We start from the raw sequence: 15761 nt of genomic DNA, 5'->3' as shown, positions 1-15761 counted from the left end.
TAATTTCCTCATGTCCTTTGAAGACGATGTAAAGTAACATCTTCCATCTTTAGGTCATATGGGGGTTTTATGTCTTTGCATCCAAAATGTGGATTTGCCTTTTTTTTTTTATATTTACTAATACCAGTTATTTGGAAGGGGCAGATTAGCATCCTAATAGGCAGGAAGTAATACTGCAAAAATTAAGCCTGTCTCAGTGACGTTTGCTTACTCCTCCCCCTTTTTCTTGTACTACTCGATTCAGATTCAACATCTCCCCCGAGGTCAACCATCTGTTCACATTTCCCCAGTCAAATGCCACTTTAAGAGCCATTTCTATTGCAAAAAGTGATTCAGCTAAATTTCCTTTATTTAAGTACCTCAGAAATATTCACTCATTTTCAATGAAATCGTTCCTGTATTTTGTGGCTGAAAGAAGAGCTTTTCTTCATACTTGCTCTGGAAACTGGACAGAAAGGGAAAAGAGGGTTATCATTAGTTGTTCCCTGCATTTCTATTTCCAAAGCCAGCTGTTACAGAAGAGGTTGAGTGAGAACACAAGCTACAGGACCACAGCTGTCCCTCTTGGGAATTCAAGGTGAACTGATAATGGATCCTGGCTCAGGCATGGCTATCTCCAGGTGCTGTTTTTAACAGATCTGCCAGGTGAACTTCTACACGTGTATCAACAACTTTGATAAAAACCAAACAATCACACTGAAGTCAAAAGATGAGGCTTCTTGTAACAGTTTAAGCTCACAGAGCTTTATCAGGTTCATTCGTTCATTGATCTGGAGGCAGGAACGAAAATGCTTTGTTAATGCCAACATTTAAAATGCTTCTCCAAAGACAGGTTGCGAATGAGAATAGAAGATACTACTTTGGATTATCCTCAAAGGACAATAAAAACATATTGCCAAAAAAATTACAGATCTCCAAGGAGCGTTCAAGTAAGGAGCAATGTTTTTTAACGTGAGTAACCCATTGCAAAACGAGAAGTTTGTAGGCGAGGCAGACAAGCCTGCCGCAGGAATCAGCTCCGAGAGGTGCCCAGGTCCCAGCAGAGAAGGCATTCACCCGCCAAGGCTAGGGAGGTCACTGCAGAGCCTCAGGGCTACCCAGGGGGACCAACGCCAGCCAGTGCTCCTAAACGCCAGGCCAGGAGCCTTGTCGGCTACAGCTCCGTGGCCGTGGCGGAGCTCTCGGGTGGGCTCTGCTGCCTCCAGCCGCCCCGGGGCTGTGCCGGCCGCCTGGAGCGGTGGTGTCGGCGGGTGCGGATGTGGCTCCCGCCCAGGGCCTGGGCCGTGACCCTGCTGCCTCCCCCAAGCCCCCCGTGTTGTTCAGCGCGCGTTCGCCCTCTCGGGCACCCCATGCCGCGCCGCCGGTGATGCCGTCCGGCCCCGCCAGCACACGCCACTGAGAGGGGACAGGGCGGCACCGGCGGGGAGCCCGGCGGCGGCCCCGAGGGGTCTCGTAGGACCCGGCGCTGCGCCGCGGGCAGGCGGCCGGCGGCAGCGGCTGGGCCTTGCGGGGCGGGGGGAGGCGGCTGGGCCCGGCGGGGCATCGGGAGGCGGCGCCGGGCGGGCGGGGCCGGGCGGGCTGGAGCGATCGGCGGCGGCGGGAGAGCGGCAGAGGCGCGGCGGCGGCGGCGGCGGCGGCGGCGGCGGCATGGCTTCGTCGCAAGGGAAGAATGAGCTGCGGTTCGCCGACTGGATGGCAGCTCTGCCCGGCAGCATCCACCGCACGCCGCTCACCAACCTGGCCATCCCGGGTAGGTGCACCCATTTCCCCTTGCCGCGGGCCGGGATGCGCCGGGGAGAGGCGAGGGGAGCGGAGCGGAGCGTGTGGCGGGGTTCGCTTCGCGCCGGTGAGGAGGCGGCGGCCCCGGGCTGCGCTGCCGCGGCTCTTCCTGAGGTACCTGACCGAGCTCCCGTGCGCTGCCGCGGATAGGAGCGAGCGGGGCAGGCGCAGGTAGAGGTGCCCCCAGGGCGCGCTTCTTGCGGCCCCGAACTGCAGCCAACTTGCCGGCGGTGGCTGGCGGCGCGCACGGGCGGGATCTGGTGTTTGTGTGGAGCAGTCGCGTGTTCCTGTGCCGCTTCACCGGCGTGACAGTCCGGTTACTGCACCTCACGCACGGCCGAAGTGCCGTGTATCGCCTGTTTCCTCATAAACTTGGGTCTGGGCTCGCCCCGAGCCCAGGAAGGATGCAGGGCTGCCCGCCGTCATGGGGGCAGACGGGTCGCACCACCGTGTGATCTCGTTTCTTGTTGCCTTCAGAAAACGTTCGATCTCAACACTGATTTTAGTAAGATGAGAAATGGCAGGTCATGGTGCTCTGACTATGAACTCTTTCTTTCCTGCGCTTTCTGCAGTTTTTTGGTAAGGTATAAACTATCACTGTAGATTTACGCAAAATACATGTCAGAATCCAAAACAGCAATCAGGTTGAATGATTCCTGGCTTGAGGGAGCACCTCATTTTGCCAGACCTCTTTACTGGCATCCCGTCCCCTCTGAGATGTCTGACAGGAATGACGTTTCAGAGATGCTGAAGGTGTAATGTCTCTTAAGCTCCTTAAGAGAAATGTTCACTTCTTGCAAGACTTGTGTAGCAGCTGCTCGTGTTACAGCAATTTTTATGACACTAGTCAAAGATTTTTTTTTTTAAGACAATGTACTTGCAGCAGCTATTTGCTAGAATGTGTCTTCTCTAGTTTTGTTTAAACACAGGGGTGCCCTTTTAAAATCATGTGTCTCTTAGTTTCTTACAGGCTACACGAGCTGTGTCTAGTTATTTTACTTGCTACACTGTTTTTTGCTATTGGTTGAATATATCCTGTATAAAATTGTGTCCCTCGGAGGCATAGGATTCCAGCATCTGTAACTGCTATGTCAAATTATGTTGGAGCTGTAAAAGCTTTTGGTGTTAATAACTTTTCATTAACCCACAAGCTGTGGAACATTCTTGCAGAATATTGGCTATGATGAGAAATTAGTCTGTTTGCGATTCATTGGGCCTTTACAGGTTAAATATATTGTTTTCGAGACTTTTTCTTGGTTTTGGAGATCATGATCAAACTTACTTTCTTCCAGATGCGAGAAATTGCCTTTGATATGCGTCACCTTTAACTGGCCTCCTTGGCTGAAGCATCATGAGGCTGTTACTGGTGCATCTGTCTCACCAAGATCTCTCAGTTACTTTCTCATAGCCTCTTTGTAAAATATAGGACAGTTTTTCACAGTGGACCTTTTTTAGAGCTGTGGCAGTAATAACATAAGCTTTCACACTTTGTTAACGTGTTTAAATTTAAGAAAAAATAAATTGCCTACTATCGGCTGTGCCAGTTAATCCCAGTACAGCGTTAAGCAGTGGGCAAGCTCTGCAGCCTGTAAGAGCAGAGATTGACCCCTTACATTGGCAGAAAGATTATAGTCATGTAACAGCCATGCACACAGTCTTGCTTTCTGTGAAATTAGCAGCAAAACTTCTATGATTTGAGTATCACAGTGTTAAGACCTTTGAAATTTGCCCTTATATTGCTGTAAATTGACACAAACCTCACTTATCTGCCTGTCTCACTTCTAAAATGCCAGCTTTGCCAAATAAAGCCTTATGGGGAGGGGGGCAATACATTTCATGTGAATTTGTCAGTTAGGGAGCCTGGCACACAGGCTGTAGGTATCAGTGCAGTTTAAATATTATCTTCTAACAGTAGTTTTAGTATTACATTCAATGGACAATGTGGAAATATACAATATTAGAACAAAGGCAAACATGGGATTGGTTTTATCCTTTAAGAAGAAATAACCTTTGAGACATTCATAATGTTGATTTGGATGTTTCCTCCCATATGACCACACCTGAACATTAGTGCTATGTGTGCGTGATAGCTATTAACATATAACTGCTATTTGAGTGGTTAATGCAAAGAATGTGTAGAATCCAAAACCTCCTATGTCAAATCTTCATAGTTTTAACTTGTGAATTTTTAACTGTTTCGGAAACTAACATTTAGTTACTAATATATGCACAGAATTATGGCTATATCTTGTAAATAACATTTAGTTTACATAGCTTTTTTTTTCTTACCAGTAGAATTCAACAGTACATTTTTATTTTTTCCAGCATGATGTGAACTTCCCTTGCGCAGTAGGAATACTGATTATGACCTTAATTTAGCAGAATAGAATTCAGTTCTGGAGCCAGAGTAACAGTCCAATGCTAATGTTGAAGAAAACAAACTATTAGGTTGAAAATATTAGAATGAATTTTCCAAATGAATGTATCATCACTTGTCCAATACAGAGGCTGTTCCACTATATTAAAGGAAAAATGTTGTTTTTTATTAGAAGTCATCTGTACATTTCTCATTGTTTAGAAGGGGTGCTTGGAACTGAGATGATACACTGTGTTGTGTTTGCATAGACATGCATATAATGTTTTAACTGTTGCAAAGAGAAGCACAAAACCCGTAGTTTTCTGTCATGATCGTATTTAAAGAATACTGTTGAACGTATGTTACGTTCATATTATGTTTAAAAATATGATTGATCTTGCATCTTTTTTTTTATTTTAATTGGTCAGTTGTTAAGCTTATGCAGGCATAAATTTATGCTATTTATCACCACTTACTCTTCCATAGTCAGTGCTGGGTTTTGTTAGTATTCCAGTAAATCAATTTAGTTTTTTCATTTTCTGCAGTTCAAACCAGGTACTTTTGTTTTCCTAAGACCAGGAATACAGTAGATGAGGCAGAGATCTCTAATATAGCTTGTCACAGCTTTAACAATCAGAAACTTTTCCATTTGGATTTCTTCCAAATACGAGGATGATGCATTATACCATGATGTTTTCTTCTTTTATTGTGCTGTCTATGTCTGTTCTCTTGCATGGCAAATGGCAGATTTTCATCAAGTGAAGGATACCAGTAGCAAGTAATAGAATACAGTATTTGGAAATAAAATAATCTCTTAGCTTCTAGAAAATACCACACATTTAATCTTCTATTGCTATGACATTTAGAACCATGAAAGGATATATTTTTAGGATTTCAGCCCAAGGTGTATGTCTCCTAGTGTTTGTAAACTGCCTCCTATGTTAAAAGATATGCCTGGGTAAACTCACAACAGTCTGGCTAAGAAAGAGGTGGAGGATTGTGGATTTTTTTATTGTTGTTGTGGGGTGGGGAGTGTCTTTTGGTAGTTGGTAAAGTGTAGTTTTGTTCAATGCCTGTGCCTCTTTGACCAGGATAAGAAACATTTTTTTGTAGATAATGTACATTTACAGAACTGAAATCTTTGTGCCCCCAAGTTGAGGCCAGAAGGTGAGGTGTATAGAGCCTATGTATTCTGCTGTGTTAATGCCCACTTCTTAATCCGGGTTGAGGATATGAGCTATGTGCAATGCAGTAAAACAGACATCAGTAGGCAGCATTTGCTTATGAATCGACCTACTTCATGATCAATTAACTTTCTTATGGGCAATCTGTAAACCTGTGTCTAGTTTTGTATCAGTCTGAGTTTTTGTACAAATGATATGTGTAATACATATTGCCTTTTCCCCTGGTGCTAATGTTCCAAGCCTCTGAGAAGTCTATTAGATTAATTTGTGATGGAAAAAAGTATTTTCCTCACCAGGTAACTAATCCCTCCCCCAAAATTGGTGCTAGCTGAAGATCTGCCATATGAGGAATCCTGATGTGTCCTAGGGAAAGGTCTGTCCTTCATATAGGGTAGATAAAATCTTCTGAATGAATCTGAGACCCAAAATATCCCTTGAGTGCATAATCTTGAGAGTTGGGACTCTTCAGGCTTCCGTTTCATAGGAGAGTTTTCTACTTTCTTTGCGCAGATGGAACCTTTGACCTCAGCACGTGCTTTTGTCACTGGAGGACTCACTGTGAGCAATACAATTCTTGGCAAAAATTATTTTCCCAGTGATACCAGCTTGGCAGCTGTGTTTGCTTAATGTAGTTCCTTAAGAGGAATTCACAGGACCTGACTGCCGCCTTTTGTTTCGCAGATGACATTTTCTTTTTATATTTTGACCTATGAAGTTCTTTGTCCGTCAGCCAGAAAGCAATTACTAGACACAGCAGAGCTAAAGTTGGCTTATTTGAAATACGAAGCTGTTGGCAGGTGGAATTTTTTTTACGCTATGCATCTTTAGAAAGAGGCTCAGAGACTTGAAATTTGTATTTCCCACTACCCGACCATCATCATGCTTTGAAAAGAAAAAGCAAGGCCTCACAGAGAATTAGTTCACAAAAAGGGAGGATGTGTGTTAGTGTCAAAGAGGTATTAAGAGACAGGAGATGGCACAGGGAGACTTGGGAAAAGCATGCATGTTACTGTAGCTGGAATATTTTAGCCATTTTGTGAATGACAGCACTGCTGAGGTAACATAACAGCTCTGTTTCAAGTATTCTAAATTCCTGTTTTCTGTTGTAATAGCTTGCAAATGTTGAAGTGATTACTTCTTGGGTGGTCACTTCTCATTCTCAGCCTCGTAGGGAAACCCTTTCATCTTAAAAATGGCTAGAGATACCTCCTTGTTGGTTACATGGATACACATTTTCACTGTGTAAATGTTTTAGGGAGCTCTTTAATTTTGAGCTTGAATAGCCGATAAATTGGACGTTCTTAGAGTGAAGAGTGATTGTCTTTTGAAGCAGTCGGGACCTGTTTCATCCTTGCCTGTCCACTATCAGTCAACAGAGTACCTCCGCTTCGCTTGCAGGGTCCCATTCCATACAAAATTAGCTCCACCTAGAACTGTAAACTTATAAATAAACCTATAATGCAGGTTGCCCATTAGCTTTTAACATGCTTGTAAATATCTGGAAGAACTATTTCTTTTTCCAGTGCACCGTGTACTCTATTTCAGTGTTCTTCTACCTGAAGTAAGTACTTTATGCTTTATTTTCTGCTCAGAAATTAGAATAGCTCTCTTTTTCCTTATTGATGGTCTTCTTTTTACATCGCTTTTATCCACAAAACAGTCTCTCACTGGCCCTGCACATGCTACTGTGTCATTTCTAACCCTTTCAGGAATATTTGTGTGATAGCTTCCTGTGGCATTCACCATGAATTTCCCCTGCCGTGACATGTTTCTAGCATGCACAGAACGAAGCTGTTTGGTTCCTCACACTGCCATAAAACCCAAACAGTTCAAGCCCTTCAGTTACTTGCCCATCTGCTACAAGTAGTAATTTGAAACTGCTTTTGCTCAGTTTCCCAACAGGAGCTATTTATTTAATCCAACAATCTCTGTCCACTCTGTCTCCTGCAGCTTAGTTCCAGCAGAGCTGGCTTCTTCTGTGACCTACCTCACATCCTGCCACTATGGCAGGTGCGGCAGAGGGAACGGCTTTATTGCCATTATTCCTCTCTTTCCACCTCATTGAATTTCTGTTTCATTTCATCTCTTGGCCGAAAACTGTTCTGTGTATGCGAACTGCCCTTACCTTCTGACAGTTTTTAACTTTGTGTTTGGTAAGTCTCATGTTTGGTAACTTCCCACAGTTCTTACTATAGTGCAACTTGTAACGTGTCTTTCACACAAAATGATACTTGCTTTAAAGATGCTCAGATATACTCAGCTGTGCAAGTTATTAAAAATACAGGTACAAAATAGTTATGGAGATTGCAACTTTAAGCCCCCTCAGAGGGCTATGCAATCTCTTCTACTGCTCTGCATAGAGATATTAATTAAAATTTTAGCTACTTAATTAGGAATTGATTGTATATCTTTAATAAATATTTTTCAGATTTAGTAAATATTTATGTTCTGCTCTTCAAAGAGCTGCCAGTTCCAGGAAGAATGACCTCCATGCACATCTTGTCCTTTTTTCAAAGTAGGTACAAATTACAGGTGCTTAATTTGTGAGCAGATCTGCTTGTGCAGTCCTCACAGTGTCCATGGGACACTGCAAAAAATATAATTTGGAAGAAAGATCATTCAGAATCTGAAAGTTTGGATTTTAATCTAAACTTTTGCAAAGTTGCATGGTTTTTCATTTGACCTACTGTAGCATACCTTGGTTTAATCTTATCTCTTCCATTATTTTGAACAGCTGTATGGTATCAGCTAATAACTGTACAGAAATACTGAAGCGCTGGGATAAGTCAGTGTAAACAAATGCAATGAAATACTTCTTTTCTCTGCTCAAGTAGCCTGCCAGAAATGGGAATCACTAGTGATTTCCTCTGGGAGACATCCATCTGGGAGACAGGAACGGCTGGAAGGAGGATCGAGGGAACTGCAGGCCTATCAGTCTGACCTTGGTGCCAGGGAAGGATATGGAGCAGATCATCTTGAGTGCCATCACATGGCATGTACAGGACAACCAGGCGATCAGGCCCAGTCAGCATGGGTTTATGAAAGGCAGGTCCTGCTTGACTAACCTGATCTCCTCCTATGATAAGGTGACCTGCTTAGTGGATGAGGAAAAGGATGTGGATGTTGTCTACGTAGACTTTAGTAAAGTCTTTGACACTGTTTCCCACAGCATTCTCCTGGAGAAACTGACTGCTCATGGCTTGGATGGGTGTACTCTTCGGTGGGTAAAACCTGGCTGGATGGCCGGTCCCAAAGAGTTGTGGTGAATGGAGTTAAATCCGGTTGGCAGCTGATCGCAAGTGGTGTTCCCCAGGGCTCAGTGTTGGGGCCAGTTCTCTTTAATATCTTTATCAATAATCAGGACGAGGGGATCGAGTGCACCCTCAGTAAGTTCACAGATGACACCAAGTTGTGTGGGAGTGTTGATCTGCTTGAGGGTAGGAAGACCCTGCAGGGGGATCTGGACAGGCTGGATCGATGGGCCAAGGCCAACTGTATGAGGTGCAACAAGGCTGAGTGTTGGGTCCTGCACTTGGGTCACAACAACCCCATGCACTGCTACAGGCTTGGGGAAGAGACAGGAATTAGCAGGGGACAGGAATTAGCAGGGCTCATTCGGAGAGCTTTAAACTAGATTCGAAGGGGGATGGGGTAGTAGCTGGGCTTGCACCACTGGGGCAACGCTCTAGTGTTGAGGTAGACCAGGAGGCCTCCCATCCCCCTGGGGTGAAATCGGTGTGCTCAGCTCGCTCCCTGAAATGCCTGTACACCAATGCGCGCAGCATGGGGAATAAACAGGAGGAGTTGGAAATCCGTGTTCGGTCGGGGGGCTATGATTTAGTGGCAATCACAGAGACTTGGTGGGACGCCTCGCATGACTGGAATGTGGTCATGGATGGCTATGTCCTGTTCAGGAAAGACAGGCCGCTAAGGAGAGGTGGTGGAGTTGCTCTTATGTGAGTGAGCAGCTAGAATGTATTGAGTTCTGTCCAGGGGCGGATCAGGAGCGAGTTGAGAGTTTGTGGGTGCGAATTAAGGGGCAGGCTGGCAGGGGTGATACTGTTGTGGGTGTCTATTACAGGCCACCGGATCAGGATGAGGAGGGTGATGAGGAGGGTGATGAGGCCTTCTACAGGCAGCTGGGAGCAGTCTCGCAATTACAGGGCCTGGTTGTTGTGGGGGATTTCAACTACCCTGATATTTGCTGGGAGGCCTACTCAGCCAGCCATCCCCAGTCCAGGAGGTTCCTCCAGTGCGTTGATGATAACTTTCTGATGCAAATGGTGGATGAGCCAACTAGGAGAGGAGCGCTGCTGGATCTTATCCTCACTAACAAGGAGGGTCTGGTTGAAGCGGTGAAGGTTGAGGGCAGCCTTGGTTGTAGTGACCATGAGATGGTAGAGTTTAGGATCTCATGTGGCAGGAACAGAATAGCTAGCAGAATCGCAACCCTGGACTTCAGGAGGGCCAACTTTGGCCTTTTCAAGCAATTGCTAGGGGAAATCCCATGGGACAGGGTACTAGAAGGTAAGGGGGTCCAAGATAGTTGGTTAGCATTCAAGGACTGCTTCTTCCGAGCTCAAGATCAGAGCATCCCAGCAGGTAGGAAGTCAAGGAAGGGTACCAGGACACCTGCAGGGTTAAACAGGGAACTGCTGGGCAAACTCAAGTGGAAGAAGAGGGTGTACAGATCATGGAAGGAGGGGCTGGCCACTTGGGAGGAATATAAGTCTGTTGTCAGAGGATGTAGGGAGGCAACTAGGAAAGCTAAGGCCTCCTTGGAATTAAACCTTGCAAGAGAGGTCAAGGACAACAGAAAGGGCTTCTTCAAATACATTGCAGGTAAAGCCAACACTAGAGGCAATGTAGGCCCACTGATGAATGAGGTGGGGGCCCTGGAGACAGAGGATGAAAAGAAGGCGGAGTTACTGAATGCCTTCTTTGCCTCTGTCTATACTGCTGGAGGCTGTCCTGAGGAGCCCCGGACCCCTGAGGCCCCAGAAGAAGTCAGGATAGAGGAGGAATCTGTCTTGGTAGATGAGGGCTGGGTCAGGGACCAATTAAGCAACCTGGACGTCCATAAATCCATGGGCCCTGATGGGATGCACCCGCGGGTGCTGAGGGAGCTGGCGGAAGTCATTGCTAGGCCACTCTCCATCATCTTTGCTAAGTCATGGGCAACGGGAGAGGTGCCTGAGGACTGGAGGAAAGCGAATGTCACTCCAGTCTTCAAAAAGGGCAAGAAAGAGGACCCGGGTAACTATAGACCGGTCAGCCTCACCTCCATCCCCGGAAAGGTGATGGAACAACTTGTCCTTGGTGCTGTCTCTAGGCACATCAAGGATAGGGGGATCATTAGGGGCACTCAGCATGGCTTCACCAAGGGAAAGTCATGCTTAACCAACTTGATAGCCTTTTATGAGGACATAACCCGGTGGATAGATGATGGTAAAGCTGTGGATGTGGTCTATCTCGATTTCAGTAAAGCGTTTGACGTGGTCTCCCACAGCATCCTCGCAGCTAAACTGAGGAAGTGTGGTCTGGATGATCGGGTAGTGAAGTGGATTGTGAACTGGCTGAAGGAAAGAAGCCAGAGAGTGGTGGTCAATGGGACAGAGTCCAGTTGGAGGTCTGTGTCTAGCGGAGTCCCTCAAGGGTCGGTACTGGGACCAGTTCTATTCAATATATTCATTAATGACTTGGATGAGGGATTAGAGTGCGCTGTCAGCAAGTTCGCTGATGACACAAAACTGGGAGGAGTGGCTGACGCACCGGAAGGCTGCGCAGCCATTCAGAGAGACCTGGACAGGCTGGAGAGTTGGGTGGGGAGAAACTTAATGAAATATAACAAGGGCAAGTGTAGAGTCCTGCCTCTGGGCAAGAACAACCCCATGTATGAGTACAAGTTGGGGGCAGACCTGTTGGAGAGCAGCGTAGGGGAAAGGGACCTGGGGGTCCTAGTGGACAGCAGGATGTCCATGAGCCAGCAGTGTGCCCTTGTGGCCAAGAAGGCCAATGGCATCCTGGGGTGTATTAGAAGGGGTGTGGTTAGCAGGTCGAGAGAGGTTCTCCTCCCCCTCTACTCTGCCCTGGCGAGGCCGCATCTGGAATATTGTGTCCAGTTCTGGGCCCCTCAGTTCAAGAAGGACAGGGAACTGCTAGAGAGAGTCCAGCGCAGAGCCACGAAGATGATTAAGGGAGTGGAACATCTCCCTTCTGAGGAGAGGCTGAGGGAGCTGGGTCTCTTTAGCTTAGAGAAGAGGAGACTGAGGGGTGGCCTCATTAATGTTTATAAATATGTAAAGGGCAAGTGTTATGAGGATGGAGCCAGGCTCTTCTCAGTGCCATCCATTGACAGGACAAGGGGCAATGGGTGCAAGCTAGAACACAGGAGGTTCCACATAAATACGAGGAAAAACTTCTTTACGGTGAGGGTGACCGAACACTGGAACAGGCTGCCCAGAGAGGTTGTGGAGTCTCCTTCTCTGGAGACACTCAGAACCCGCCTGGACATGTTCCTGTGTGATATGGTCTGTTCCTGTGTGATATGGTCTAGGCAGTCCTGCTCTGGCAGGGGGGATTGGACTAGATGATCTTTCGAGGTCCCTTCCAATCCCTAACATTCTGTGATTCTGTGATTCTGTGATTCTGTGATTCTGTGAAGAGTGGCTGGAAAGCTGCCTGGCAGAAAAGGACCTGGGGGTGTTGGTTGACAGCTGGGTGAATATGAGCCAGCAGTGTGCCCAGGTGGCCAAGAAGGCGAACAGCATCCTGGCTTGTATCAGAAATAGTGTGGCCAGCAGGACTAGGCAAGTGATCGTCCCCCTGTACTCAGCACTGGTGAGGCTGCACCTTGAATCCTTTGTTCAGTTTTGGGCCCCTCACCACAAGTGAGGGGAAGTGAGTCCAAAGAAGGACAACGAAGCTGGTGAAGGGTCTGGAGCACAAGTCTTATGAGGAGCAGCTGAGGGAGCTGGGGTTGTTTAGTCTGGAGAAAAGGAAGCTGAGGAGAGGCCTTATCACTGTCTACAACTGCCTCAAAGGAGGTTGTAGCAGGGTGGGGTTGGTCTCTTCTTCCAGGTGTCAAGTGATAGGACAAGAGGAAACAGCCTCAAGTTGCACCAGGGGAGGTTTAGATTGGATGTTAGGAAGTATTGCTTCACTGAAAGAGTTATCAAGCATTGGATCAGGCTGCTTGGGGAAGTGGTGGAGTCACCATTCCTGGAGGTATTTAAAAGACTGGTGGATGTGGTGATTTGGAACATGGTTTACTGGTGGACTTGATAGTGTTAGGTTAAGGGTTGGACTCGATGATCTTAAAGGTCTTTTCCAACCTAAATGATTCTGTGATTCTATGATATCAGTGACAAATTGTTTGCGTGATTATGTTTTTATGCTTCTGATAGAAAACCGTACTGCTGACACATATGTTTGCAAACCTAGACCACTTGAGGTCATATTTCACATTTTTATAGTAAGGGTTTGGTTTCCTATTGGATATAGGTAGCAAAGAAATATTTTGTGCTAAGAAGTAGTTCATTAATTTGGAGTTCTGGAATAATTTAATTTTTTTGTACCATTGGCTACATGGAAGAACAGCTAAAGAACAAAAATCTAAATTGCAGTTTATAATGCCAATAGTCATCCCTTCTCAGCAAAGCTGAAGATCTTTCTTCCCTCGTAGATTAGTGCTTTGTAGATGGGGACTAAATGCTGAAAGGTGCTGAGTGCTGCCAGCCCCCTTCGAAGCTGAGGGTCCTCAGTCTTCCATCAGCTCAGGTCCAAGTATCCAAAGAGAATTTTCACTGTGTGATGTTCCTACTGTAGCAAAATGTCATAGCCATTTAAAAGTTGTTTTTCTTGAGGTGAAATAGAATGTTTTTTCCTCCATTTAGAAGTACACATTTGGTCTTTTTCTGTCTATTTTAAAACCATCTCACAGTTTTCACCATGATCTAATTTAAAACAAATCACTAGAACAGTTTTCAGATGCTTTGCCACCTTTTAAAACATCTCTGTTCATATTACATAAAGTTTAATCTTTGCTTCATATAATCTCTTATCTGGTTAGCTCGCATATCTCATGCTTAAATACTTCATTTTAGTGTTTCAACAATGAAATAAAATACTGCAGAATAGCTAGACAAAGTGAGGGAAGAAAAATGGATTTGCTTAGTTGTGGTTCTAGGCTTTGCTCACCTCTGTGTGTGACACTTAGGATGTTTCAGATGATTGGAGAGGTATGACGTGCTGCTACTGTGAAGGCAAAAACCTATCCATGAAGTTTATTGGATTATAAATTTTGCTTGTGATTTAAAAAAAGCCAGATGAAGGGCACTGAACTAACCTGTCCTTTAAATAAATTCAGTAGCTTTTTTTTTTTTTGACAAAACAAATCCCAGTGAGATGAATAGTATACTTTACGCTTTACCTTGTTGTCGTGCTATCATCCACAATGTATGCATGTTTTGATAGAAGATTTTTATTTTTTTTTAAATCTTATTAAACATTTGGCATGTATTTATACTTTGGCAGCCATGCAACTCAGTTTTACAACTACGAAAGGTTGCTAAACTGGCACTTAAGTGAGAGTAAGAAAAATGTACAGTATATGAGTCACGTGTAGTGCTATGCAATCAAACTGTTGGCTTAGGGCCTCGAAGTGTATTAGTTTGGTTTTTTTTTGCTAAATCCTTTCGTTAAAACTTTGTATTCTTCAAAAATATATGCTTCAAACTAGTCTGGTGTTCAGACCAAAGCCAAATGACATGTTTGTACATCTTCTGAACCAGCACGTGACTTGAATTGTCTTTTGATATTTCACTCACATGCCTGCCATTAAAGGGTAGAAGAGAAATGGAGAAGTTTTAGTGAGTTTCAGTATTTGTGAAGCTGCTATATGATCTTAAGAAAGCTGTTGGAAATCTCTGCTGTGTTTACTTCTTTGCAGACCAGGGCTGGTAACCTCAAGAAGGCCACTGATACTGAGGCTGGCCTTGTTCTTAGGAGGAGAGCTGGGCTAGAAGTGTGCTCCATGGGTTGTGGAACATTTCACTGACCCCCTAGGCAGTGCTTTGGGAGAAAGGCTGTTTGTTTTACACTGCAAATCTCACACAAGCTTTTGGTGGAGTGCTGTTCGCCAGCCTTGTGAATGCTACCTGGAAGTTGAATTCTACCCTGGCGCTTTTTAACATCTTTGTCGGCAACATGGACAGTGGGATTGAGTACACCCTCAGCAAGTTTGCCAATGATGCCAAGCTGTGTGGTGAGGTCGACACGCTGGAGGGAAGGGTTGCCATCCAGAGGGACCTTAATGAGCTTGAGAGGTGGGCCTGTGCGAACCGCATGAAGTTCAACGAGGCCAAGTGCAGGGTCTGCACATGGGTTGGGCCAATCCCAAGCACAAATACAGGCTGGGCAGAGCATGGGTTGAGAACAGACCTGAGGAGAAGGACGTGGGGACGTTGAGCTTCTCATCAACCATCAGAAGCTCAACATGAGCTGGCAATGTGTGCTTGCAGCCCAGAAAGCCAACCGTATCCTGGGCTCCATCAAAAGCAGCGTGGCCAGCAGGTCAAGGGAGGTGATTCTGCCCCTCTACTCCTATCTGGTGAGACCCTACCTGCAGTACTGCATCCAGCTCTGGGGCCCCCAGCATAAGAAGGACATGGAGCTGTTGCAGCGAGTCCAGAGGAGGGCCACAAAGATGATCAGAGGGCTGGAGCACCTCTCCTATGGGGACAGGCTGAGAGAGTTGGGGCTGTTCAGCCTGGAGAAGAGAAGGCTTCAGGGAGACCTTCTAGCAGCCTCCCAGTACCTGAAGGGGGCCTACAGGAAAGCTGGAGAGAGGCTTTTTACAAGGGTATGTAGTGATACGATGAGGGGGAGAGGTTTTAAACTGAAAGAGGGTAGATTTAGATTAGATACTAGGAAGAAATTTTTTGCTGTGAGGGTGGTGAGACACTGGAACAGGTTGCCCAGAGAAGTTGTGGATGCCCCTCCCTGGCAGCATTTAAGGTCAGGTTGGATGGGGCTTTGATCAGCCTGGTCTAGTGGAAGGTGTCCCTGCTCATGGAAAGGGGGTTGGAGCTAAATGATCTTTAAGGTCCCTTCCAGCCCAAACCATTCTATGATTCTACGATTCTAAGTTGCTTTGTCAGCAGAGAAGAAGTTTGAGTAGGTACTGAGTGTAGTTGCTAGTGCAGGAATCCCAACATGTTAGCTATTTTAGTACTAGTCTTACTTCTTTCTGTTGAAGCCCTTAAATTTTGCAAGGCTGTTTGTTCTAATCATGTAGATCATGTTCACAAATACTGTCTCAGAAGCCATGCAAGCCGGTGAGGTGGTGTTCCTTATATATCATGTGTGCAGATGCCTGTTTCTATCACGTGATCCAGAAAAGTGAGTCTTCTGCATTGGTTCCCTCAGACTTGAAGTATCTG

At 45.7% G+C, this 15761-nt stretch overlaps 1 protein-coding gene across 1 annotated transcript in view; it reads left to right on the top strand.

The window, feature by feature from the left end:
* Positions 1 to 1647: 1647 nt before the first annotated feature.
* PLCXD3 (phosphatidylinositol specific phospholipase C X domain containing 3) overlaps positions 1648 to 15761 on the top strand; it is a 98255-nt gene continuing 84141 nt past the window's right edge. The window contains exon 1 of the mRNA XM_068423312.1: positions 1648 to 1750. Within this exon, the coding sequence (XP_068279413.1) occupies positions 1648 to 1750 (103 nt within the window). The remainder of the gene's footprint in view (positions 1751 to 15761) is intronic.

Source organism: Nyctibius grandis, chromosome Z (genome assembly GCF_013368605.1).
Source record: "Nyctibius grandis isolate bNycGra1 chromosome Z, bNycGra1.pri, whole genome shotgun sequence".
NCBI classification, from domain to species: domain Eukaryota; kingdom Metazoa; phylum Chordata; class Aves; order Nyctibiiformes; family Nyctibiidae; genus Nyctibius; species Nyctibius grandis.
Note: the sequence above shows the minus strand (reverse complement) of the source record. Positions and strands in the feature narration are given on the sequence as shown.